Here is a 27930-nt window from a genome sequence, read left to right on the forward strand (position 1 = left end):
GAGCATGCGCAGAAGTGTATGTTGATATACTTCGATTGCAACATACGTGGAAAAGGAAATTCTAGATAGAATTTGATTTTTCCTTTATTTTCAAGGTCAGTTGCAATGAAACTGGACTTGTTAAGAAGATTTTAGTTTTAGTTAAGGTTGAAAAAGCTTGATTATTGCAACGAACATGAGTATTTAATCCAACACGTCAAACTGGGTTCATGTGTTAGTATGGCAACTCGTCGACAACAAACAACGCTAAGACAGAAGGAAGTGCGACTGGCCGTTAATGTTTGGACGGATAGATTTTCGGATGAAAACCGTAAACATCTTGAGGACTTTAAAGTCCTTTTTCAAGCTCATAATTTTGAGGTAGCAGCAGCGAATAATCCCACAGTTACTGGAAGTACTCGCAACATCAAAATCACCTTGAAGACGAAGATGTTCGGCAAAGAAAAATTTTTTGAAAAGCTAAAAAATGCTTGGTGTACTTCGATCTGCGGAAGGGGTGATCCATTTTGGCTTGAGCCAGCTGAGCCCTCCAGAGAAACGTTTAGGAGCAAATCTGAGGACCCCAGACAATTCTTACAAGCAAATTCGTTCGGATTTGGAAGTTTCTACAACCGCGGGACCTACATCAGTCATTGGAGCAGTGAAGTGGATCAAGGCAAAATTGAAGACGGAAATATAAACGTTGAGTTTGAGCATGATAATAAATTAGTTGTGATCACTTTCTTCAACAAAAATGAGCCAGATGGATTCAAGGAGGTTCGCATTGAAATTGAATACCGTCACCTGGAAAACTACGTTCTCGTCGATGAAAACAGCGGCGAACATCCGGTGCAAGGAACGATCGAGTTTTACATTCCTCTTCTGTGTCCTCCAAAAGCGTTTCAAGGTATGAAATTTAAAAAAATATCTATAAACAGTATTTTGTACAATGCATGAAGATGTGAGAGGAAGTTAAAAAAATTAGAGATTCTATGAACGACACAGCGAGTACCACGATCACACCCCTAGTAAGCAAGAACGATACGTCACTGGCCTAACTCAATCCATAAAAAAAGAAAAGGTTACAAGATCTATGAATACAGTAAGTCATCAAGTAGAAGAGATAAAAAATCCGCAATGTTATAATAGGGTACGTGCGTTTGAAAAAAAGGTTTAGTGTTTTTTAGAGGTCCATACGAAAATCTTACCCTGGATTCCTGAGGTTCTTTTCTCGCCATGAAAAGAGCGACAAAAAGCGAGTCACGAAGCGGCGAGAAAAACCTCTGGTACAGGCTGTTAACCTTTCTGAACATGCCGCCCCAATCACGTTGCGCTTTCCACTTCCAGAGTCAACTTTTGACCCTGGAGATTTCATTGGTCGATCGACAAACCGTTTTTTATAAGGATTGCCATTGGTTAAGTCGAGGGGGACGATCAAACCGGTTTTTCACTGGTGTAATACAAGAAGACTATGAACGGTACAGTAGCGATAGCGACACGATAATCACAAAAGCATGGCTGGCACATTGAGGTTAATTCGTCTCATTGACGCTGGATGAACAAGCACTCTGATTTTGTTTGGGAATTTGACGAAGGTGTGACTGAGCTTCTGACATCTTTACACCTCAATTCTTCGAGTCATGTTGAAACTGCTCCAGGGACTCGTAAAGTTCTTTAAATTTTTTCAGTTCTAATTCTAGGACTTGAATGCAATTTTCGTATTTCTCCAATTCACGTTTGCATTTGTAACAAATAATAGTTGCGTGAAACGCTTCGACAAAAAACTCAGAAACGATGTATCGCACAGACTTGAGTACTGGTGAGGTGATTTATGAATTTGTCTCCTACAACATTCCAAGTTTTCGGCTTATTTCATTGAACAGTTTCGATTTTATTTTTTTGTTACGTGACAGTGACAACGATTAATTCACTCCACCGTGAAAATTTCCCAGTAGAGTGACCGGTAAACATTGCACAAATATTTTTATCACGTGGATAAAACCGGTTTGCTCAAGTTTCTAAAATAAAGTCAATCGAAATAAGTTGGTTTGCATGAAAGTGAGGTTTTTAACGGCTTGTACCAGAGGTTTTTCTCGCCGCTTCGTGACTCGCTCTTTTCATAGCGAGAAAATAACCTCTGGAACCCAGGGTAACGAAATCTCCGCAGGATCTCTCTAAAATTCCTATAATTGTTTTACTGTCAAAAGTTTGTCACTGCCGTGAGCTTCCTTGCTTATTATTTGCAGTTTTGGTGGGTGTTGCATACATAGTCCTTAACACCAGGAGCCCTGTTTTATCAATGGTAGGATGAAATGCAAGCAAATAGGTCCTGAAAGGCGTGCATCGAGACGATGCTGGAAGCATATTTCGAGTTCCAACAAATGAGCCTTAAAATCAACAAAATGGCTTTTAAGAGAAATGTAGAAGTGATATATAGATTTTAAATTCCAAATGGCTTTTATCAGGCAAAAAGGAGTGACTTGCAGAAAACGTTGTCAGGTATTTCATAACGGATGAAATTACCTAGTTCAAAACAAACTCGTCTACTTGTGTGAATTTTTGACTTTGCAAAAACAGTGGTCTACATTAACATAAACAAAACCTTAAGCAAAATACGTTATTTTTATCCTTATGGACCTTTGTCTTTTTGTTTTGACAAGGGAATGGTGCAGTGCTTTAATAATTTTTTTACATGTAAGCTCTACGATTTTGGAAGAGTCGTGGGCTCGAGGCCTGAGTTTTTCGGGCGTTCATTTCGCTGCTTTTAAAGTGGTGCTCATAACTGCACCGATCATTTCATGACTTAGCACCTTTAATTTAAGAGTTTTTTTTCCTTAGACCGAATTAAAGAATGCTTATCCTGCGCATTTCCTCGACAACAAACAAAATTAAGTAGGTACTTTCTCACTCAATATATAGGGAAAATGACCTACATATTGCTTGCTGCAGCCAATGCTTTTATTGCCACTGTTATCTATTTTTTACCTCCTCTACACTTGCTTCAAATTGCAAAGGATATACACTATTCTTTGAAATTTATCCTAGATTGACAAGACATGCAGATGCTAATACCTTCATGATCCAATCAGGTCGATAATGAAAGTTGAATAAAGATCATGAAACGTCTGTTATTAGTATTAAAGTATTTTTTCTCTTTATTTTATTTAAAGAGGTCAAAGTCGATGATTATACCAAGTACGATCGTTTGACCCACTTCTTGGGATGCACTCGAGAGGTCCTAGGGTCTAGTTCAGTGTTGTGCTTAAGTTTTCCATCAAATCGGAACCAACATGAAGACACAGCAAATACCCCTCAAGCTCTCATTGCTCGGCTCTCTCAGAAAGGTAACGAGTAATTTTCTTCAATACTTTTGCCGCATTTCACTTGTATATTCATTTTCGTCGCTACGATGGTCATTAGCCGAAGCTGAGTCCCGAACGCAAAAAGACTATCGTGACTTCGACCCGAGTGGCTGCGCAGGAGACTTGTGAGTGTCGCTAACGCACAGGATCAACAAAGGACGCACTACTATTGACTTTAGTGTTAGGGTACGCTGTGGCTGGTTTCATTTTTTTCTCTCATCTAATCGCATGCGTTAGTTACATACTGGTTTTATGTGTGCTTAGCGTGAATTCATTCATAAATACAGCTAATTAGGTCTTCGTCTTTTTTATAGGTTTTTCTTCCTATTTTGGAGCCGTGAAGGCTAAAGCGCCTTGTGAAGTTGCAGTCCCCCAAAAACCTAAGTTCTCTAATTACAGGATCGCTTACGCATTAGAGTGTCTTCTTTCCCGAGGTTATAAAGTACGTGATCGGCTTTCCCGAAAGTTTTATGATCTGTTACGAAAAGCCTCCGACAAATACGCATCTATGTTTGAGGGACTGGCAACTGTTTCCATTGAGAACATCTGTAATGCATTGTATAGATTGGTAAGTCTCGTGGACACTGACCGATTTTGTCCACTGGAGTACCATCTTGAGAGTTTATTGTACGGAGATCAAAAGCATCTGACGTCATTCCAATTTGAGCAGCCGAAGCACTACGTCCACGTACCCCGCCTCATTATAACCCCGACCCAAACTTATCTCATACCGCCAGAACTAGTCGCAGAGAATCGCGTTATCCGGGAGTACGGGCACGAGGAAGCCATGCGCATTGCATTCAGAGACGAAGACTTTTCCAAGCTTTCATCAACTTATCGAGAAGGTTTAAAACACGTGTTAAAAGAACGTGTTGTTGACCTTTTGTCGAACTTCATCGAAATAGGTGGTCGCCAATTTGAGTTCTTAGCATGCTCCAACAGCCAATTGCGTGATCATGGCGCGTGGCTTTATGCGATCGACGGTAAAAACAGAGCCAATGTCATAAGAAGCTCACTGGGAAGACTGAATGAAATTAGATGCGTGGCTACGTATGTGTCCCGGATGGGCCAATGCTTTTCTTCCACAAAAGAGGCTGTTACTATCACCATTGAAGAGGGATTTCAAGTGGAAGAAATTCCAGATGTTGAAGTTGCGTACAGCAATATATACTTCAAGTGCTGCCAAAATTTGAGGTCAGGGACGTACACTTTTAGCGATGGAGTTGGAAAAATAAGCCGCGCATTGGCCAGAAAAGTGAGTACATTTTGGTGTTGTTGTTTTAGAATATATGAGGTCTCCATATGATTTGAACTGTGGAATATTTGAAAGATCATCCCAGTTAGTTCAGCAAGTAAGCCTTAAAAAACCCAGGATTGACTGACGGGATTCGAACCAATGACCGGGCAATTGCTAATGCACTTGCTCTACTAACTTCTGAGCTATCAACCCGTTGGGAGCTAGTCAGTTGCGAGTTCAAAGTTTATCCCTTACAAGGTGAAGGCAATTATTTGTTTTTAGAACATATATGAAGTTTGCGAAATGGACATGAAAGTTGGAAAGATCACTATCAAGTGCAGTGCAATCGTATCTTCATGAGTTCCAATCCGGTGGGGGGGGGGGAAGACTTTGCATATGAAGGGGCGGGGTGGTCGTCGGAACTGTTGAGTTAAACCCCTAAAGGAGACCAATCTGGGCGTGGCCCAGGCTTTTTGGACCCCTGAGAGAGATGATTTAAACCATATTAAACTTTTATATCTCTTCGTGTGGAGCCCCAAACGAGACCTTCACAGCTACATATGGGCTACATATGATGGCATTTTGGCCTAGAACACCCTAAGTGAGACCAAAATCCGAAATTTTACACCTCTAAGCGAGACGACGAGCATTCTCCCCCCCCCCCCCCCCCTCCCCTCCCCCTTCCTTTGCAACTGCTTAAGTTGCTCAAAGACATGACTGCGATGATCTTTCTGTTATTTCAGGTTGCGGACAGCCTCGATCTGTATCCGATACCATCAGCCTATCAGATTCGTTTTCAAGGCTGTAAAGGAATGTTGACAATGGACCCAAGTCTTCCACATGGAGATGTCCGAGAAATTCTGCAGTATCGTAAGAGTATGAAGAAATTTGATTCAAGCCACACAGCACTGGAAATCTGTGAGGCAACCAAACCAAGTGAGTACTTCATTACTGGGTTGCCTAATAAGGCAAACCCAGTCGAGGTCTTCGTTTAGTTTGTTTGTTTTCTTTTTTTTAGTTTTTTTTTTTTTTCCGTGTCGGTAAAAGTCTTGCCTGTCACTCCCCTGGTAAGTGGTGTCTTTGTGTATAGAGCCTTCTGGGCGTATTTTCTTAGGATAGAGAGGGTAGTGGAACTGCGTAGATTTCTCTGGTGGACACAGTAGAATCATTAACTTAGCCTGCAATGGCGTCGAAAGTCATGCAACGCGAATGGCGTTTTAGTGGATCCTTAAACAAAATATACCCTTATGGAGCTCAATAATGGAAAGTCAGTTGGATAAACTAGGCATGAATCTCAAAAGCGACGAGTACTGGACCTCGACAACAATCTATCGCCCGTCGAGACGAAATCTAAGTGAGCACTATTTACCTGAAGTACATGGTAATTTGACACAATTGAGTTTCTTGTCTTCACCCACGCAATGAAATAGGAAGAGGTTTTCGCCTCTAAGAGCAAATATGTTGTTTGTTTCAATAAAATTTTCGCTGGAAAAGGATTCTGTGGTATTTTCTGCCATTGTGAATTATAATATCATGTTGTGTATTGAATTTTCGAGCTTAAGGTTGAAATGTGATATGGGAGAAGTTTTTTAGTATTGCTCTGTAAGCATGAAGGGTTCACAGGCCTGTTGGAAGCGTGCTTGAGTTTCAACAAAATGAGCCCCAAAATCAGTGAAAACTTGTGACGCAGATGAATAATTAAGTAGCTGCTATTTCCAAAATGATGGAATTACCTGGTGATAAATAACGTCGTACGTGTCTTGGAGAGTAAATTTTGACTTTGCATAAATAAGAGTTGGACGATTGTGATCTTTGTTTTGACTTCGCTCATTTCATTGTCAAACTTTATAACACTTGACAGAAAAAGAAACTTACAAAAACCCGGTATCTTGCCATCATTTGACACAGATGCTTCACTGTTTGGCGAGTAAACATACAGCGGTAACTTAATCACGGCGCCCGCTGAATTCCGGCCATGTCACTTTCGATTTTGCAATTTACTTGAACGTAGCAAAAATCTCCCAAAATGTTTGTCGCTGATCGTAACTTTTTATATTCTATATTCACGGTTCAAAATTAATGTTGTTTTGATGTCGTAAATATTTTATTCTCGATCGACCGTCCGGGAAACATCCTTCTGCTCTTTCTGAAAACTGTGTATCAATAGTTATTTGCTTTTTCATCAATATTTGTTTTGCATAAAGCAAGCTAACAAGATCTGTACCTTGCTGAGTTCGCATTTGTTAGAGTTAATAGTATTTTCGGTCCGATGCTTCTGTTTTACGAGGGGTACATTGTTTCGGTCTCCCATCCAAACACTAACCCCGCCCGGCAGGGCTTAACTTCAGTGAAGTTTAGTATTAGAAAGCCATCAGATGCTCAGAGGGCACACTTGTGGTAAAAAGAAGTTGTGAGGGAACTTGAAAATTATCAACATGTCAGCCCAGAAGCCAATGTTTCTCGCTTCTCTTTTATTTGTTATTCTTCAGAGTCTGGAATGCTGTATTTCAATACCACACAATTCAGTGCCTTCTGATTTTCTGTAGCACGTACCACAGGCAACCCAGTGTATGCTTCACAGAAGCATCTCGTTGCAGTTAGAACGCGCGCTCTTTTGTTTTGCTTTTTTTTTTTTTTTTTTTTTTTTTGGGTGGCGGGGGGGGTGGGGGGGGGGTGGGGCGAGAGAAACAAAAACTTCCTTCCTTGATCCGTCTTCCAAAACGACTAAGGAGGTCTTTAAGATCTACGACGGCGACGTCGACGAAATCGTCACCTCAAAATATTACCTTTCACTATCGTGAGTCTTTCGCGATTATTCTATCTCGTTCACTTCGCACAATGTTGGCGAAGTATCCTAAACTTAATAAATTCAGGGTTGCCACGGTCAGGGAAAAATCAGGGGAAAACAAACATTTTTCAAAGTAAGTGAAAAGTCAGGGAATTTTATTTTTGCTAAACATTTCACAAGACTTTGCGCACAAAATCCCTTGAAAAGCGCAAAGAAATCGAAAACGAAAAAGAAAAAATATTGATGGTCTTCAAAAGAAGCTGAAACAAATGTAATTATTCACCTAATTAAAGGTCAGAGAAAAGTCAGGAAGAAGTCAGGGAATTTTTTTGTTACTGATGAGTGGTAATTCGAAGGAGCCGGGTTTGAGAGTAAGAATATAGAATGAAAGGTTGATATTTTCATGCTTACGTTGTCGCCAAGACCTCAGATTTGGTGATTTTACGTCGTTATTAAGCAGAGTACTGGAAAAAACATGAGTCAAAATGCGGGCCGCACGTGCAATCAATCATATTACTCACGGTTTCGTGTCGTTGTCGTTACCGTAGCTGTCGTCATTTCTTACAATTTTTGCACGAGTGCTTTGAAAGCAATTTTAATTAATTTTTTCTTAAAATTTTGAATCCTCTTCGTTTCTCGTAATAAAAAGCACCTTTAAGCCACAAACAGTTACGTTACATATGGTTAATGAGTAGCGTAACAGGAGTCTGCCCAATTTATTGCTAACCAAATCCTTCGATTTTGGTGAGCGAAGCTTCACTCTAATAGCGAAAGTAATAGTTGCTGGAATAGTGTGTACTTTTTGATGTCGTTTTACCTCTGTTTTGCCTTTAGATCTGTTGTACCTAAACCGTCAGTGTATCATCCTCTTGAGTGGTCTTGGAGTTCCTGATGATACTTTCATTGGTCTGCAAGATAAAATGCTTCGCAGTCTTGCTTCGATGCTGATTTTTGAGTCAGTAGCTTTAGACTCTCTGCGTCGTGTTGCTATTCCTGGAGGGTTGAAATTGACAGCCTTGTCACGCAGCGGTGTGAACGTCACACTAGAGCCGTTCTTCCGTTCGATGCTCCTTGCCATTTACAAAAGTCGCTTGGGTGACTTATTGAGAAGAGCCCGTATTGCTATCCCAGAGGCCCATGGGCGACTATTAATGGGGGTTATGGACGAAACTGGATCTCTGGATTATGGCCAGGTTTTTGTTCGTTACTCAAAACTTGTCAGCGAACCAGGAAAGGAGTTAATAACGCTCGAGGGCCGAGTGGTCATTAGCAAGAATCCATGCTTTCATCCAGGTGAGAATCGGCATACAACAAAAACAAAACAAGCAAAAATAGTTCAACAACTGTAAAAAGAGAATAACGACTTATGCTGGGTTCAATGACAATGATCAGAAATGTTTATCTAGTTCGAAGGCATAACTGCGGCATAATCATATTTTGGACTTTCAAAACGTCATTAGGAGATATCAACTTTATATCGTTATGTCATCAATTTGACTTTATAGTCAAGTAAGAACTTAACCCCCACCCCACCTTTCCCATTGCAAACTAGTGTATGATGGCGCGTGTACTGATATGTTATTCACTAGCCGGGAAGGTCTGTAGTGGGAAAAACTGTGCCGAGGTCTTGAATACCGTACAAGGCCTTGGACATGACTTTTTCCTAATACGGACCGAACAAGGCTGGTGAAACAAATTTTGTTTTTTGACACATGACAAAATGCTTTTTTTAAAAAAAAAAAAAAACACAATCTAGGTTGTAATCCAGGAAAGCTTCCTGAACAATTTCTATCGAGTAGATAGTATTGAAGACGGCGGTAAGCAAATGCGAAGAAAGAGGCTTCATCGAAGTATTTATATCAATGCAATTCTAAAAGTAATCATTTTTATTACATAAAACGTGAAATTTTATTTCATTATGCTCATTTTTACAAATCTGTACGCTTTATTTTCACATGTGAAAAAAGCCTATACAGCCAATCAGAATGGTGTACAGCTCTTTCACGTGTGGAAGTATAGCCAATCAACGATAGCGTAAAGGTCTTTCCAAGCCAATTACTCGTGCATCTCGTGCAAATCGTACTTTGTTATTGAATTAAATTAAATTGCATTTGGTTCTATTGTTTTAGTGAGTTTTTGTTTCTAATTTGCGTTCAAAAAACTATTTCAAAGAAAATTCTCGTCTTACATGTAATAAACAGCTCACGGCATAGAAAGTGTTTTGTACGGGGTTGTATTCACTCGTTGTTTGTGTCAAAAACCCTCACTCGCTCGTACCTCGCTCGTTCGAGTTTTTGACACAAACAACTCGTGAATAAAACCCCGTACACCGCACTTTCTATGACGTAAACTATATTTATGGTTTCTGAACAAAATTGCAATGTAGTAAGTGGTGCAATCGACGACTTACCACGCAACGGTACTACCCGCACCCGGAACCAATCGTGACATCGCAGGATTTGTTGAATAACGCCCGTTCACACACTAGAAAAAAATTTAATGTATTGTTTTCTTCACGGTTTTTCAGGGGACATGCGAACGTTTCAGGCAGTTGACGTAAAAGTGCTGCACCATTTGGTGGACTGCCTCGTATTTCCTGCCAAAGGTCATCGGCCACACTCTAATGAAATGTCGGGCTCAGATCTCGACGGTGACAAATATTTCGTTACCTGGCTCGACGCACTGATCCCAAAAAGGAAGAATGAGGATCCAATGGATTTCACTGCTCCGACAAAGAAAGTTCTTCATAGACCTGTGGAGGTATCTGACATGATAGAGTTTATTTCGGATTACATCAAGAACGATCAACTTGGCATCATCGCAAATGCTCATCTTGTTCACGCTGATTCTGACGATGAGGGTATGTGCAAACTGGTTCAATTACTCATTTAGACAAACCAAACGTCTTTCAGTCATCAATTTATTGCTTATACGTTGCTGGTCAACTTATTCACATTTGATTACTCATGATGCTAGATCCATGTTTGATGTTGTTGTTGTTGTTGTTGTTGTTGTTGTTGTTGTTGTTTGGTTGGTTTTTTTAAGTGCAAAAAGTGCAAGGTGTCTTTTCTCTTTTACCTTTAATTTAAACACATACACACCTCATAATTTACAGTTACATTACCATGGATCGAAACATTAAGGGCTCGCTATACAGTCATACAAGGCTGCAATTGTGGAAAATAGTGAAGGGTATGCAGCATTTACATGTGGGCAGAAAAATTTCTTTATTTCCACATACTTATTACAATATTAATACAAAGAACAGGTATTAGAAAAAATGCGGAGGTGTGTAGACGAAAACCCATAGGGTTAAAACAAGTTTACGCGCCGGATCTGATACTTAACAAAAGATATCTTGCATTAAAAGACTTAAATTAAATTCTTTTAACACCACTTAAGGTTAATGTCAATTTCAGTTAAGTTATTTAACAATTACTCTTCGAGGGCGCACTGGATATGAAGTGATAGATAACCAAAGAGGCGCGTAGCGCCGAGTTGGTTATAATCATTTTGTATCCAGAAAGCCGAGTAGAATAATTGTTTTATTAAAAACTCCAGGATCAGCAACTCTTCCATGTTGATTTTATTTGGCTTTTGTCGGCCTTTTTTTCTCAGAGCTGCAAAAAGTTTTTCAGTTCGCTTTATTGCTGACGCGTTCCTTGACCATATTTGGTACAGCAGGTATATGAACTGATCCAGGATAGCCTATGTGCGGCAAACCAATGAAAATGCTGGAAATCTGATATCCGTAGTTCAGTTTTTAACAATTTTTTTTTGTAACGAAAACGGAAGTCTGGTTCCCGAGACGTCCGTTTATCTTGTCCCAAATCCTGGAGTAGGAGACAGATTCTACAGTTTCTAATGAATCTTGTTGGATGAAGAATACGACTCCGAAAGCAGATAAATAAAAAAAATCACATATCCCGGTCATCGTCCCTAGTCTCCCTCTCTTGCACATTTTCTCTTTCCCATAATTATGCAGAGCTGTCAGTTTTTCAATTGATTCTAAATTCTTACTTTCCTGGACCCCATTTTCTCATCTAGCAGACCAGAGTTTTGCAAACTGTGATTGTGGGAAATGAAATCACAGAAAATGATGTTTGCATTATCGGCGAAATGAACTTGACTCAGCAGTGGCGTGATATATGAAACATTACCAAAACTTTTCATCTTTTTCAGGGATTTTTTCCTCTGAGTGTATCAAGTTAGCTCATATGCATTCGGATGCAGTAGATTTTCCAAAAACTGGCGAGTGTCCAACACTTCCCAAAGAACTAAGACCCGATCAGTACCCAGACTTCATGATGAAAGCTGGAAAGCCTCGATACACGTAAGTCTCGGCACTGATTTCAGTTTCCATCTTTTACAACATGGGAACAAGCAGCATTAAACTGCTTCATGCGTACAGAGATTCTCTATATCTTTGTTATTTTATGATTCACACCTTTTTTTTCTTAAATCAGACTTAAAAACACTTTCGTTGAACAGTCAGTTAGCCGAGAGTTTGTGCAGGGCTGGGATTTGCAAGGTGAATGATACATTAAACGTGAGACTATTTAGAAAATGGAACTTCATCTGTATAATTTCCTCAAAGGAGCGTTTTATCTACGAGTTGATCCATCCAAAAACACCCTCAACAACTTGGCCCAACATGAGTGACAGTTTTCTCTCCTTGTAACATCCCTTGAAACGCACACCAGACCGCTATAAATAATAAGAATCTTTTTTTTTCCCAAAGTTGTTATTTATCAGATATTTTTCTTGAGATAGGTTTACAAAATTTATATCTCAAATCTTGTTAGGCAAGGTTTCTAGGATTTATAACAAAGAAAACGTCATCAGGAAAGTAAGATTAATACCTCGAACGTAATAAGATTCTTCGGGCCCACGGCTCTCGAAGAGTATCTGGCCATTATGAATAATCTAAGTATCTAAGCGCGAGGGTTGTACTGGGATAATATGGACCGGAATTCTTGACAAAACCGGTCGAGTCCACAAAAGTTCCTTCACAAAAAAGCAAGTGCAGGTGATCTCACATTGATTACGGTCCCAAGAAAGACAAGAGAAAGCTTTGAAGGTTTGTAATATTAGGGGGGGGGGGGGGAATGTACCAAGTAAAGAGGACCCGATTCTGACTGAGGGCCAGATGTGTGTACAGGGATAATGAACATCAGGCACCAACAAGAATTTCGTCCTCTTTTAAGGAACATAACCGAAAAATCACTTGGGATAATAATAGAAAATACCGGATTAACATAAGTGCGAGTTAATTAGGTGATTTTAGATTTTGCCCCTGTAATAGTCTGAGTCGTCTGGTGAATACTTCTTTGTTTGTTTATTTATTTGTTTATGTATCTATTTGTCTACCTGTTTGTCAATATACTGCTTAATTTATTGAATGATTCATCCCACTTTTTAGTTCTGAAAGGATCCTGGGAAAATTGTTTCGAAAGTGCCATTCCCTGGATCGCGCCCAACGCTTCTCGACTGACGCTTCCGGTGCCGAGGTCAAGCCAGATGAAGACCTTAAAGTACGAGGATATCAAAAATATCTGGAAGACGCAAAAGCTGTTAGAAATCACTACAACGCGAAGCTAGAGGGGCTCATGTCCTTGCATGGTTTAAAAAATGAAGGGGAGGTAATAACCGGCTGCTTGTTTAGAGTAAATACTCGACTTTCAGCGAAGACAGATGAGAAGTTTGAAGTTGCGCAAATGATACAAGCAAGTCTTGCGACGCTCCGAGCTAAGACACGAGAGGACTTCTACGATGAATTCGGTGGCGAAGAAGCAGTGATGGAGGCATTTGAAGATAACGGAAGCTTTAGTGATGAAGTGCTGATGAAAGCCTCAGCCTGGTACATGGCAACTTACGACGGAGGCAATGATCAGGGATCAGGGCCAACGGCTACTTTACAAAGAGACCATCAACCCGCTGATGCAAGGAGTGGAATCAAGTTGCTTAGTTTTCCATGGGTTGTTGATCGGATCTTAGCTAAAATCAAGAAAGCCAAGCAGGAAGAGAGGAAAGCTAGTGGAATCCAACAACAACACACGATAAATGCTGTCGGAGACCTCATCACAGACCAGGCTGCATATTTCTTCGAAAGTGTTCAGTCTGAGGTTATCAATGATCGTGATATAAGAATCAATGGACAAAAGAAGTTGCAAGCTATATTTTCCAGATATCTTCCGTCAGTCCATGTTCCACACCTCTGCTTGTTTGGTGCTTCACTGACCGGCATCTCAGCGGTTGATCAAAACGATGGAGGACGCCCCATTGAGATTTATGCCCATTTCAAGTGGAATGCGACGGAACGAGAGCAGAATCAATATTTGCAGAATTTACATCAAGCCATTGAGCGCCTCGGTGTCGCGAGAATTCACAGGCACCCTCCACTTTTGACTTTTCAACGCTCTCAGGGTAAGTGTCAGAATAAAACACACCTCGGGTGACATTAAGCACTTAATGACTGGACCAAGGGAAACAGTGAGTTTTGTTTCCCCGAGACCCTCAATGTTCCCCGAGGCGAAGCCGAGGGAACAGTGAGGGTCGAGTCGTTGTTTCCCTAAGGGGTTAGTGAGTTTTGTTCACCCTAGGGAGTTAGTGAGTTTTGACCCATAACACGTGATACGGTCTCCTCCAATCGGAAAACGTATTTGAGTTGGGAGGTATAACAATATCTATGTCTTTATTGTAGATTGTCTTTATTACAGAATTTCATTATGGTACAAAATGGTTGATTATATTACGCCTGACTTATCTAACAATTGTCATTTTAACGCCCGTTTAAGGTTACAACCCGTTTAACTTTGTTCAGGGTACAAACATGTTGAAGGATTGTTTCAAGCGCATTGAGTCAAATTTGAGTCTCATTCACCAACTGATTCCTCATTTTCTTCGTTTCCAAAAATGCGGATTCGACTTTTATGTCTTCCGAGCGCCTACTTCTACATTAGGAGAACTCGGAAAGGTTGATTCAATACTTAGCCGGATGTTAAAGTGATCTTTATGAGACGTGAACGCATTAAAAACTGGAAACACGGCACTCACTATAGTTAAAATAATCAAGCAGACGATCGTGAAAAATATCGTTTGACAGATTCCCTACATTTGTTTCATTCATTGAGACATTCAACGGGAACACATGAGCCCAAGAAATGGGCGGCTGCTCTCAACTTTGTAGCTTCTGTAATATTGCATGTGTGACTGGTGTAACGGCCCAGCATGCTTTGGAGGATTAGTAGCAAGACACGTGCTGTACTCGGAAGACAAAAAACTTGTTCACATTAAAGACATTACAGCTTCTTAGCTCAGTTGGCAGACTAGTATTGCACCGGCATCGCAGTGGTCGTGCGTTCTAATCCCTTTGAAGCCACCTGAATTGTTCAGGTGTCCGTAAAAGACTATTGCTTAAAGCGAGGACCAGTTCTTCCTTTCAGATTCCCTATTCTCGAATACCTCCATTGCAAAACTGTACCATACACTCAATAGTTAGGATAACCCTATCTCTACCCCCCCCCCCCCACCCCCTCCTCCTCCAACTAAACTTATCGCACTGAAATCGTTTTCGTTTCTCAAGGACGGGAAAAATGACTAATTAATGTCTAGAGACCCGCCATTTTCCCGAAATCACATTTTTGACGAATGAATATTTCCCCTCCTGTAAAGAGTGTGTGACTTGATAATTGGAAAGCCAGGATTATTTGAATATTTAAATGAAAGGACAGCCGCAATAAATACTATAAATACAACGTTTGACAACTCTCACTAAACAATAAGGTAAGATCATTATCTTTTTGTTCTTCCACCCAGGTTTACTGAAACAGGAGTATTATATCACAGCGGATTCCAACAAAATGCTTTCAAGTGCGTATGTCGGTCTTCACATTCAGCGGTGTCCACGTCTCCTTCATCTTTTGCTCATTATCATGAATTGGGGGCGCCGAAGACACATAAATGGCAGCGATAGATACTCCTTCTTAACGGACGAGCAATTGGCTATTATCTTCATTACGTTTTGTGAAAAATCTGGATTTATCAAGGAGGTAAATTTGTTGTTCGGAACACTTCTCGTAGAATTTCCGGCCGCTTATTTGTGGTGACACAATCATATCTTTCTTCCGCAGATTTACTTACAAAATATTTTCAACCTGTTATTGTCCTTGACAACGGAAAGGAATGTGACCACAAGTATTTGATTGCTCTTTGCACCTGTTACAGCTATTGGCACATATTAAAGATAAAATATATCACAAAAATGAAGCGTGCGTTTTAACTTACAAGACGTTTTTGCTCTTTTAGCTTGATATCGACGAGGTGAAAATCTTCGCTTCTAGTCGCCTGGGATTAGAGTCCAGTGAGCGGTCAACTGAGGCCGAGGGCGAATGGAACCGCGTGGTACTTGGAGAAGGTGATCATGATCAGCTTAAAGGTTTAACAAATAACGTCTCTCCAGGCCATGTGCTGATCAAGTTCTTTGAACACTACAGCACAGCGTCCGATGATGATTCTCTTCACATCCACAAAATAAACAATCCAGTAAACATAGGCCGAACGCTTCGTGCCGATTTGTCATCTGAAAAGAGAGGTCGGTTCTCTGACGCAGCCCTTCACGCATTTCACGAGATTGCGCAGTGCTGTGGTCTGGATAGTCTAACTGCCTCATCAAGCACAGAAAGAACGCGCGAAGTGACAGAGACACTGCAACTGCCGAACACAACCTGGGGAGCACTTCGATTTGCCGAGGAATTTGTTCGAGTTAAATTATCGGAAAAGACCTCATCAAAGATAACAATACGACCCGGTATTTTATTTTATTACTATTTTTATTTATTTTTATTTATTTTTTCATCTTTCATAGCTAAGGTGGAGAAGTTTAATGTTGTAAAAAGTACAAAAGTATCATTCCTCAGTTCCTGTGGCATAAAGCAACAAAGGAATTGCTGCTCTACTCTAGAGGGGATAATTATCTCGCGCAGACCCAACATCCTCCTAACAGCATGTTGCTGATGCACTTTCATACATGTAGTGTGAAAAAGTGGACTTCAAACCACTCCGTCCCACTTTAAAGATGTAGCTAACTTAATACCAAAATAATACTTTTGTTCATAGCTTACAGAAAGGTCTTGCAAAACGTTCGGTCGTTTTGGTACGAAAGTACAATCCCGCTTTAAATTTCATCTTTCGATTGTATGTATGGATTAATGCGTCGCACTTGCATCTGCTGAATTTACCGTATTCATTTTGGTTGTTTATCAGTTGATATAATTCTGCTTTTTCTAATTTCTCTTAATCCAAGGATCGGTTGGATATACCCTTGAGGCAACAGGAAACTACATGACCCTGCACAATGTGCAGAAGGAGCTGGAGACACTCGAGGATACCTGCCGATCTTATGTCTATGATCACAACGTCAGCGGCGGCACTAGATTTCTGTTCTTGAACCAAAATGGCCCAGAGGATCCCGTCACTTTCAAGCGCTTGAATCGAGGTGACTTTGCTGTGAATGTGATCACTGTGCTTCCCTCCCTCGAAGATAAGGCAGCGATCAAATTTCTCAGCACGGTTTCTTCTCAACTAAAGCTTTTCAAAAACGAGTACTTGCCATACATTCACGGCTCCAAAACACTAAAAGTCAAGGCAGAATTTGGATGTATTTATGCAGAAAATGTATTGATGCTCGTCCCAACTGTTAACGAAGTGGAATCCACATTCAGTGAGAACGCTGACCCCAAAAACCAGCCTGGTAAGGCAAAAAAGCAAAGAAAGATAAGACACAAATTCGTGCCGTTTTCAGGCCGAGCTGACAGCTGGTCAGCGGCGTTTTCCTCAAGGGCTCTTGAATCAACCAAAGAAACCTACACCCTGGGGATAAAAGCTGGCAAAAACCAAACCTTAACCTTTGTCTTCGACCAGAACTTGGCCTTTTGTGACGTAGAAATCCCGCCAATCAACTGGGTCGTAGCCGACATCAAAACCCCACGCCAAGTGGGCGCTAGGTCACGTGACACTGATTTCCGTATAACCGTATGTTCCGAGCGCAAACTTGAAACAGAAAATGAGAAGCAGGATGTTATGACGTCTGCAGATTATGCCAGGTTTAAATCTGCTATCCGGAAATCTTCAACAGCGGGATCAGGGCTAGAGCTGGCTAATGAGCACCACAAAAGGGTTGAGTTCGTTCGCCATGACAAGACGTCTGTTTATAAAGTCCACGGCAGTGAAGTCTTCATTGAGGAGAAAGAAGTCGAAAAGTATATTGTCAGAGGCTCAAGGTTTCTAAACAATCCAAAGAACTTCTCTGAGGTGAAAATATGTCGAGTTTTCAATGGCATAGACAGTGAAATTGAAGATGCGGAGAATATTTGTCGAGACGTTTGGGAAGCGGCCAAGAGAATACAACCACATATTAACAGCTGATTTTCTGCTTTTCTTTTTCTTAAGTTAAGTTAAGTTAAGTTCATTCATTTTTTAAAATAATGAGCTTATGTAGAATTTTGAAGCCTTTTTCAACCACTCCAATGTAGGATACATCTTCCCGGTAAAGAATGTTCACGGCTGAATACCACCCCCTCTCCCCTCCTGTTATCTCTTATTCAACACTAGCAATTTTTTTCCTTGAATTAGCTCAGTCATATTTTGTACGTTTTTACACAGATTATTAGGGGCACCAGCTAAGTCAACTACAGGAAGCGACGAAAAGGTTGGGACAATCTCCTTTTAGGATTGTTGGACACATTCTCCCCCTTAATCTTTTCTTCTCACCCCCTCCCCCCATTTGTCGCCAAGAGTTACTTTTTCCTTTACCAACATTGAACGGGGGAGGGGAAAGTACAAGTTGGAAATGTAACGTAAACATGAATTTTTAATGATTGTGGGGTTTCCATCATAGTGTCTCTGAACTTCACTCGTCGCTTATCGTAGAGTTAGATATGGATAATTTCACCAAAATGACAATTTTTATCTTGTTTTTACAATTGTTCTCAGTTTTGAGGAATTTTCATTCACTAATGCTGAAACAAAAACCACTGAATAATCATGGCCCACGGCCCATACTGATCAAACAAATATTTTTATCATGTTATGGCTATCATGTTTACTTGAGGTTTTTTATCATTGAAATGGTTTTAACCCCGTCCCTCCTAAGAGTATGGAGTAGCCTAGAAGATGATTGAAACCAAGCTTTTGCATGCACCGTATATAATCTCTATTTGCGTATAGTAAAGTCTGTTAAGGTATAGTTCAACCAGGAAAAGAAAAACGTGTTTTTGTTTCATCTTCGACGTGTTCTTCGACGTGTGCTTTAAACCAGACTGCCACTTCTCCTTCGTGATCATGAAGCCACAAAATGTTTGCCTGCACTTCTTCCATTCCCATCTGAACTTCACGATACCCGGCTGCTGTGGGTTTGTAATCCTTAAAAAACTCCATTAACTAAAAAAAAATGAAAAAAAAACTTTCACTATCTCTAAGATCATTTGTACATGAAAGTCGGAAGAAACGCTTCTATCGAATATGTGGTTTACTCGAGGCTTCCCTACAATCTCCGGGTGAAATTCTAGATTGGAGTTGTTGTTGTTGTTTTTGTACTTGTTCCAGGAAGATGGGAATACCAGAGTACTTAGAAGAAGCCCTTTCGTAGGACTGCGAGGTTGCCAGTTGACAAGAGAAAGCTCAATGTTTTTAAAGGGGCTAGGTCACGCTATTTTAGGTAATTTTGTTTAATTTTGTTAATTATGAGCTCTAAACGTCATATTGGCAGAGCAAGAGTCTTTCATTTGCAAAATCACGGCCACATAACAACTGAGAATGATTTTCAAGCTTTGTAAATGACATTTTGATATAGACTGATATAAATTTGAAAAAAGGTGGGCCGACGTTTTTCAAATTTACCCAAACTCAATCCATTTCAATCCTCTCCAGTTTTGTCCATCCATGTCCCTTCTTGGCTTCCCTGTGTTTTTTTAGAGTTCTTCTATAGTTTTGAACAGTTATTTTGATATTTTAGTTAATTCTATGACCATTCGATCAGTGCTGAAAATGCCTAAAATAGCGTGACCTAGCCCCTTTAAGTAAACAACCCCAAACCTTAACCGATGCTTACCTCCAGCCTGAAAGCCGGCCATCATCTTATACACCACACACAATACAGTGCGCATGGTTAGGGTTAACCCCAAGGAATACCATCAGCAGTGGGTTAGTTTTGCGCTATTTTTTCCTGTAAAAGAAACCTATCCCTCTAAGGAAACATGCCTAATTCTCATATAACGTCACCCATCAATCGAAACCAGTAGCCCCATTTCTCGAAGAGCTTTTAAGCCATCAAGCCTCACAATCATTTTGCTTTTTTGTTTCCTTGAAAAATTCAAAGCCCAGTTTATCAAGACAAGCAGTCCGTAGTTTGCGGCCTGAAAAATCTTGAGGACTTGGAAAACCATGCCTCAGGCCCTCTTTGTGGGAGGCAAGGGCACTCAATACTAGCTACTCCATCTCTGCATTTTTCATACATGAATTTTTTCAAGAGCAGGATCAGCTTCACAGAAGTTGAAATAAAAAAGTAGCCAAGTATAAGCCACAGTTTTAGGTTAACCCATGAAATAACCAATTTACACAAAACATAATTTACAATTCGTTTTACGGTACTATAATTGAACCTTGAAACAAACCTCCAGCTTGAACTGATAAGGGAAGTCGACAATGTGATATTTCACAATTTGTATCAAGGTTGCAGATTTATACAATGATACGCAAATGGACGAAGCAAGCTGAAGGACGTCTTACTAATGATTTTAAATATATCGAATAACTAAACTTTTTACCTCATTCAGTTGGACGTGAGTATTACACTTAATCATTAGTGAAGATATCAACCATGGCCAAAGATCAGACCCCCGACAATATCTAAAAAGATGAAAAGAAAAGGACACTCTGAAATGATGCAAAGCACTAATAATCGGTGGGGGGGGGGGAAGAGGTTGAAGAGGAATGATGGAATAAGAATAACGGCGGAATAACGACTTCGATAGTCGATTTTTCGACCGGAATAAGTAGGTTTTTTCAACGGAATGATGAGTTCTTTTTTACTTCGCCTGCGTAGCTGGCGGTTCTTTTTGGAGCGCGAGAGATTCCGAGCGGCGCAAGAAGGCTGGGCAAAGGAAGAACGTTCTTTTCTCCCGTCCCAGCCTTCTCGCGGCTTCGCCCCTCCAATTCTCTTGCATTCCGCAACAGCAGAATGCTTTTACTGGAATAATGGAATAACGAAAATTTTCGAGGAGGAATAATGTCATAATGAACACCCTATCATTTCTCTTCACCCTCGATTATCTACATGTCTTTACAATATGATATTTGTTTTTTATGTCATGTTATAATATGCTCAGTAGACTCTGATTCCATCGTGTTCGTACCTTTTGTAGAGAATATCCCAGTTTTGACGGGTAAAATTCCAAGCCATGCGCCATGTTTGAGGATCCAAAGCGACGTTGCTAATGACTTTCAAAGTGTCTTGGGAACGAATCTTCTCGTTGTCCAAGGAATATTTAAGGAGCCTGAGGAGAATAACTGCTGTTTTATTAGGCACCGTAAAAGAGAATTAAAATAATACAAACGAAAAACACTTACCGAATCCGACTATCCATCATAATTGGTGAATATATATATACGATAGGTAAAGTTCCGACTTAATACTTAAGGACATTAGTTCTTGTCAAATATTAAATACGTTCAGTTAACCGGAGATCAAGAATTGAAAGGAACACAAACAAGCCCACAGGAGCTCGAGCTCTCTGAGTTCTGAGCCCTGTTCTTGTTTCTTTGCAACATGTTAGCCACGTTATCACTGACCAGAGCTCGGTTGTTTAAAAGACGGACAGCTGTATCCACTGGTTAAGTCATCATTATCCAGTGCATAAACGCCTTCAAAACCAGTTGAGTTATTCGCTGGATAAAGATTCATCACGCGGATGGCGCCTTTGAACAATTTGGGCCAGGACAGTATTAGTGCGCACCAGTGCACGTGCAGCACGTGCCGTATGACGATGTAAAAAGAACTGATGCCATTCTTGAGCAAACAGTGATTTTGACTTGACTGGGTTTCCCTCTTTTGCCATCCCACAGTATCATGTTAGTTTTACAAACAAAAATTCAGTCGAACGGTTTAGACCCGGTTTAAGCACCCTGGATGTCCTTACTCTAATGTACAGGAGGTATTATTAAACTTAAAGGCCTTAATTCAAAATACCTTGATTTGTTTGGCTTTCTTACCTTTGGACTAATTGTGGATTTCTTGTATATGTGAGCGCGTCCAAGAGAATTTGTCTGTCAGAGGCGATGTGTGTTTTGGAGTACTTCTTAAACACTTGATTCCATTCATTCTCGCTTCCTTCTCTAACGCCAATGCAATAAACCAAGGAACGAAGATTTGAAGATATTCTTTAAAGCGAGGTAAAACACGGGAGTGAGCTTACGTACGTGCAAGTCATTTATGACTTCAATGCTGCTTCTGATACCGAGTTTGCAAGAGCAGAGGGGTATGGTCTGTGTACCATTAACAACTACCACTATCTACAAATTACGAACTGTAATCAAGAGATCTAAAACAACTAGATATCAAAAGCGTAAGCTTTAGAAGTTTAAGAATCAAATTTCATGCTTCCTTCCTTCCTTTTTTGTTGGCTCATTTGTTTTTGTTTTTTCATTACTCACGTTTTGTGACCAGCCATGGCCTGGCGAAACACGTCCTTAATTTTGGAGATAACGGTTGTGTCACCACATTCACAAGCCGTCCACAGGATCATTGGTCGCAGAAGTCTGAAATACCGTGAAATTCAATTAACACAGGAGAAAGCAAAGACCTTTACGGACCGTTTTAATGAATACTGCAACACCGCAGACAACCCTTAGACTAAGATTTAATATAAGACCTGTAAAGTCCTAGAAGATTTTCCCTCTTCTCCTAAGCACCTTTTTTAAGACAGAAACTTCTCTCCAACGAACAAAAGCTCCAGCCCGTTAGGCCAGATATTTTTTTCATCAGTACGGCAGAAGAATTGATCTAGATGTCTTCACATTAGCAAGAAATTTTATTAATTATTCTTTTGAGTTTTATCTTATCACTTTAATTTGGTTTCTGAGTTTTCTTTAAGTCAAAGAAACAATGGCTTTCACAAAATATTCACGAATGTCCAGCAATGCTTTCCACATATATGAAAAAAAACTCTCCAGTGTGTTTCATTATACCTGAAGAAGGCTGGGTAGTCCAGACGAAAGATTCGAAAGATCATTTTTTCTTTATACCAACTCTGGTTGGTATTTTCTTTATCAAAAAGTGTTTGCATGGTGCCACACACATATGCATCATGGGTAACATTAAGTCAGGCTGGTGCTCCTTCACTAGTCTGCTGGTGGTATTGTTGGCGCGGAGAATGGGGAGAAGCGCTGTGAAATACCAGTAGAATTCACAACGCCCCTCCCCATTCTCCGCGCGGCTTCGCCGCTCGTCAATTTGACTCTCGCGCCAACAGCTACGCAGACTGTTCCTTCACTTTCTCCAGGCCTTTTTCTTACTTGTCAAGATGTGATCCTTTATCCTCCCATCCCAGTCGTTGTATTTCTGGTTGAATTTTCTGCAGCATGTACGCCTTACAAAATGCAAAAGAGGACGCATCAAGGTGATCATGCAATAGTTGTATAGTTCTGTGGTTCACAGGTGCATCACTCAGGATTTTGGTAGTCGGAACATGGGAAAAGTCCGGAAGTTCTGAGAGGCGGGGGAGGGATTTTCGAATTCTTCTGGTAGGGTCTTACCTTTCGATGGGACATAGTTAAGGGTAGGGGAGTACCTATTGGTGAACATTATTTATTCATTTTTTATTCGCTATCGATCTTTTTATTGTAAGTAGCGCTATATAAGCTATATAGGCAATTTATTCTTTGGCTGTATTTTTTTTGGCATAATCTCAAGGCTATTTAAACGTCTCCGATAACTAAGTGGTGGAGCATCCGAACTAGTAATCGGACTGTCGAAGACTCGACTTCCGCAAAGTATCCCAGAGTCAACATCGAAAAATGAATCTCTTCGTTATTTATGAAACTGTTTCAGTTCTCAATATACATTAATCAGCGTACATCATACTCACACATTTATCAACATACCTTGAACAACCTATATGAATCTCGTAAAGCTAACTGACCGCCGATGTACTTCATGTTTTGCATGAATGTTGTTAGCGGACTGTAATCAGTTTCATTCTCTATGTACTCTGTCAAAGACAAAGCTATCGTCTGATCCAGTTGGTTACTCCTAAACATACAAAAAATCATGTCAAAGGTCAGTAAGGCTTATTAAAGAAATACGATGCCCCAAAGCAGAGCGAAGAGAAAAACAATAACTTAGACCACGACTCTGCTTAACAGACATAGAAATTTGAATGATTAAAGGATTATTCTCAGAGACACACACTGGCTTTGCACAATATTTTAGTTAGTCAGTGAGCTCAAAAGCGTTTTACCTGGCCAAATGAAAGGCGTCGTCAATTAGTCCTGAGCGGTCAGCAGCGCTTAATACCTGAAAATAATTCTTACGTATGATCAAAAAACACATGATAATAATATTATTTGATTTTGGTTAATGGCATAATCTTTTGCTATCTCATTTATTCTGTTCTTTCGAGGCTCCCGAAGCCAATAGCACTATCTGATGCGCACCGTAATGTGATAAGCGAAACAAAGTATCCTCTATATAACCCGTTTTTTATCGCGTATGTCCAGAGAAGCTCTCCCTAACAGCTCTTTTCAAGAAGCCAACAACAGCTACCGAAGCCTCAACCTAATAATAATGCTTTAATCCTACACGCGAGTGAATCTCACTGAAGTCACAGTGGTTGGAGCATAGTGAGAGCCAAATATAGGAGGTAGCGCGTGGTATATATAGGGATCGTCTTCCGTGTAAAAACCTGTACGTGAAATCCACAGATGACGTAAAACAAAGAATATAAAAGCGTAAAGATACCTGAAACAATTTTTTTTAACTTACTTTGTGATCCACGTTAAGCTGCTGACAGAGATTTCTCCAATTTTCATTGTCATAGTTAACCCGGTAATAACCAATTTGATTAACATTTGCTTTTATCCACCGCGCAGTTGAAGGCCAGTTAAGTGAAACTGAAAAAGAACCCAGTCAAAACTGTTAAATACCGGGAAGATTTTCACTTTCCACGTTTTGCTTTTTAAAAACATTTCAAGGTTATATTGAATGAGTATACTCAGTCCGGCTTACGTTTTACCGCCAGGACTCGACAGATATGCTAGCTAGGATCTCGTTGGCTCTGTCTGTACAAAGAGCTTGTTTCCTTTAGTCGGATGACATAACAACAAGAAGTAAGGGGTTAAGTATAGATTCAAAACACGGTTTTAGCTGCGTAGGCTTTATTCACGTTTGTTTTGTTATGCTGATAACTTAATTACAAACAAAGTGAAGACAACGAGTCTCTTACCAGATCCTCGGTTCATCCAAAGTTGTGCGCTTTTGTTGCTGTCCTCAGTAATGTATGTCAGCGGTATATGCCAAGAATAACTGTCAAAAAGTCAATTCTACTGTGTCACAACTCTTTTTACCAAAACATGTTAAACTACCAAGTACTACATCAAGTCAGGATCCCACTCGAAATAGTATTCCCGTTGACTCACGGCAGACCATTGAAACTAAACCTTTAACTTACACAGAGAAAATAAGTAATTTGCTGTGCTTGACGGTTTATTTTTTGGATAATTCCGGGGAACTGTACTTCACCCCGTACAAGGAGACATAATGGGGAACTAGCTAGCGTTGCAGAATAAACTTAAATTTAATTGAAAATGGGGGAACATTATACTGAGAAATCCGTGATGTTACAGGGAGCACATTTATCAACAATTACACGAAATGCTAAACTCATTTTTACAGACTAAATAAAAGATCACAACGTAAGCAATTTATCTGAATCAAATGAGATAAACTAAATGAAAATACATACATACTTAATTGACCGCTCCCCATAAGGGCTTTTCAGGGCCAATGAAACACAGTTAATGAAATGAAGGGACGGAACAACAACAACAACTGTCAAGAGTCCCAGCTGACTGGAGGCAGTGCAGCTGGGATGTTGAACCAGGGACAACTAGGATCTACTTCAACGAGTGGTCAGAGAGGGTCTTGAACCCGGGATCTCCGGATCTCAAGGCAAGCGCCCTAACCACTGGGCCACACTGTATCTTTTGGAGTTTTCCTTTCTACCGACTGACTTACTTAAAAGGAGAACTGCGGTTGGGTTTCGCACCAGGGAGGATAAGAAAAACTTTTTGATCAGCGGTAGCTTTGTTGTCTTCTATGCGCTTAATAGTCACTACCGGTAAACCCATTTGTATCGTCCAGGTGTCCATCACTTCTTTTACATTTATGGCGCTTTTCTGAAGAAAGAAAGAAAAAAAGAAAGAAAGAAAGAAAGAGTTGTACCGTGACTAAGTAAGTGGTAGTAAGAGGCTTTTCCTTTTTTCCTTCTTGTCGGTAAATACTTACTATCTTTACAGTGTTTTCTTTCATTATTATTTTCATTGATCAAATAAAATAGCCTAAGGCTCTCTGGTGTCTTATGTAAATTTTATTTTAGAGGCAAAATCGCTTTGAAAATACATTTGAAGGAAAAAGGCCGCGTTTCTCAGCTTGGAATTGTCGCTCAATATCTCGAAATATCGCAGGTAGTTACTGTAAATTGACAAAACTTGAAAACATGTTACCTCAGACAAACATTCCCATAAATAATCAGTATCGGCGTTTTTAAAGGAGTATTTCTTGAGATATAATTGCAGTCCTGACGTAAATGCATCTGAGCCAAGAAAACTTCTTAACATTCGAATGATTGACGCTCCCTACAGAAACAACAACATAACTGCATCATTAAAAAAGACGGCTGACAATGAAATATTGATGGTGTTTGGTATCGGACACAAAAAAGTAACGGTACTTAATTGAGTGGCTGATTCATTAGCTCTCTCTTTATCGTTTATCTTTAAATAAGTTTCATAACTTTTTGACAACTATCGTTGGGTCATTTTATCCCTATCCAGCGTATATTAGGTAAGGGAGCGAATCTCACACATTTGACCCTATTCTATGAAAATTGTTATTAGTTCTATTAGTTGTACGAGGTTATTTCAAAGACGACAACTTTTCAGTCAGTTGGTGTGAGAGTTGACCGCACGGATGAAACTAACCTTCGCAGTGTGGAGGCAATCTAAAAATATATTTTCAAAATAATGATTATCACGGGCACAGGGATTCGCTCTCTTATTTATTTATTTATTTATTTATTTATTTATTATTTTATGGAAATTCCACCAAATACCAGTAATCTAAGACATTTTAAATAAACATCTTGTCCTTTATTGGCCCCTTCAGGGAAAAATATTTTCGGCCTTCTGATTGGCTCATGCCAAGTCTACAATGCATTACACTACAAACCTAAGTTCGATGGAGGACATTTCTGCCCTTCATAGAATCTCATACATTGTTCCTGTTCAAACCTTTTGGTATGATATAGCATCAAAAATGCTGTCGATATCTTTGGGATCTTTCACATTCACAGAGATAGGATGGGAATATCTTGACTGATCTTCAGCAAAAGCAGTTTGAAGCACGTCGACCAGGAATTGATCCATCATGCTCCACTCTGGCTCTACCAAATCGGATCCAATATTTTCCATGTACGTTGCAAAACCTTCATTTAGCCACAGATCGCTCCACCATTTCATTGTAACAAGATTCCCAAACCACTATAGCGAAAAATAAATGGCCATATTTAAGGCATGTTCATCCACGCTAACTCAATAAAGTAGAAATAGTTACCGCTACAGATGCTTTATAAGAGCTCACGAGTATCGTTCGTTACCGAGAGGCTCGCTTAAAATGTCGAGCACGCCTAGCTGGTGGGTTTTTTTTTTTGTTAGGGATTTTTGAGCAAATCTTCTCCCCACTTCACCGCGACAAAAAAACAGCTCCTACATACGGCAACTACGCAGCTTTCAGTGTCACCGCCAGGTTGATTTGCCAAAAATGTCAAAAGAAAGACAAGATGTCTCTGTTGCCGGTAAAATCCGTTCTCAGGTTGATTCCGTTTTTACCCAGGTTAAATTGCTGATCTCCATTTTACCTAGGTTGAAAACGCATTCAGAACGAGTGAAAAAACTTTTTTGGAGCCTAAATTAAGCCTAGAGAAAAATAAGAGTCAGGTTAAGATCAGTTTTGGTTAATATACTTTGACATCAATTGACTTATGATACAAAAGCAAACAATCAAAAAGAACTATGTTGGGTTGAGCATGTTTGTCGTTGTAGTGCAGTGGAGAAGACACAGAACTATAGATCTGGAGGGTCCGAATTCGAGCACCGATAAATGCATAGTACAGTTCACTGTTTCCTTACTTTGTTGTGATGTTGAGACTGAATGGCTAAGTGTACGAATACGGAAACCGATCAGATGATACGAAACATTAAGGAAAATTAATGTGATGACATGCGAAAGACAG

The 27930-nt window shown here is 40.0% G+C and overlaps 2 protein-coding genes across 2 annotated transcripts in view; one reads left to right on the top strand and one right to left on the bottom strand.

Annotated features, from left to right (window-relative positions):
• LOC138008282 (uncharacterized) lies at positions 1–18647 on the top strand. Its single transcript, XM_068855567.1, has 11 exons — positions 1–886; positions 3150–3323; positions 3656–4596; positions 5322–5514; positions 8201–8659; positions 9894–10226; positions 11549–11699; positions 12789–13792; positions 15185–15417; positions 15674–16175; positions 16671–18647. Exons 1-11 carry the CDS (start codon positions 220–222, stop codon positions 17789–17791), a joined length of 5778 nt encoding a protein of 1925 aa, XP_068711668.1. The 5' UTR covers positions 1–219; the 3' UTR covers positions 17792–18647.
• The window catches only part of LOC138008284 (glutamyl aminopeptidase-like), a 15476-nt gene continuing 5764 nt past the window's right edge, over positions 18219–27930 (bottom strand). The window contains exons 6-18 of the mRNA XM_068855570.1: positions 26930–27178; positions 26144–26275; positions 25656–25816; positions 24865–24944; positions 24405–24532; positions 23881–23936; positions 23525–23672; positions 22937–23010; positions 22076–22180; positions 21635–21802; positions 20779–20919; positions 20191–20272; positions 18219–18805 (exon numbers count right to left, since the gene is read on the bottom strand). Of these exons, the coding sequence (XP_068711671.1) occupies positions 18614–18805; positions 20191–20272; positions 20779–20919; positions 21635–21802; positions 22076–22180; positions 22937–23010; positions 23525–23672; positions 23881–23936; positions 24405–24532; positions 24865–24944; positions 25656–25816; positions 26144–26275; positions 26930–27178 (1716 nt within the window). The 3' untranslated portion in view covers positions 18219–18613. The remainder of the gene's footprint in view (positions 18806–20190; positions 20273–20778; positions 20920–21634; positions 21803–22075; positions 22181–22936; positions 23011–23524; positions 23673–23880; positions 23937–24404; positions 24533–24864; positions 24945–25655; positions 25817–26143; positions 26276–26929; positions 27179–27930) is intronic.

The sequence above is a fragment of the Montipora foliosa genome, chromosome 6, assembly GCF_036669935.1.
Source record: "Montipora foliosa isolate CH-2021 chromosome 6, ASM3666993v2, whole genome shotgun sequence".
Classification (NCBI taxonomy): domain Eukaryota; kingdom Metazoa; phylum Cnidaria; class Anthozoa; order Scleractinia; family Acroporidae; genus Montipora; species Montipora foliosa.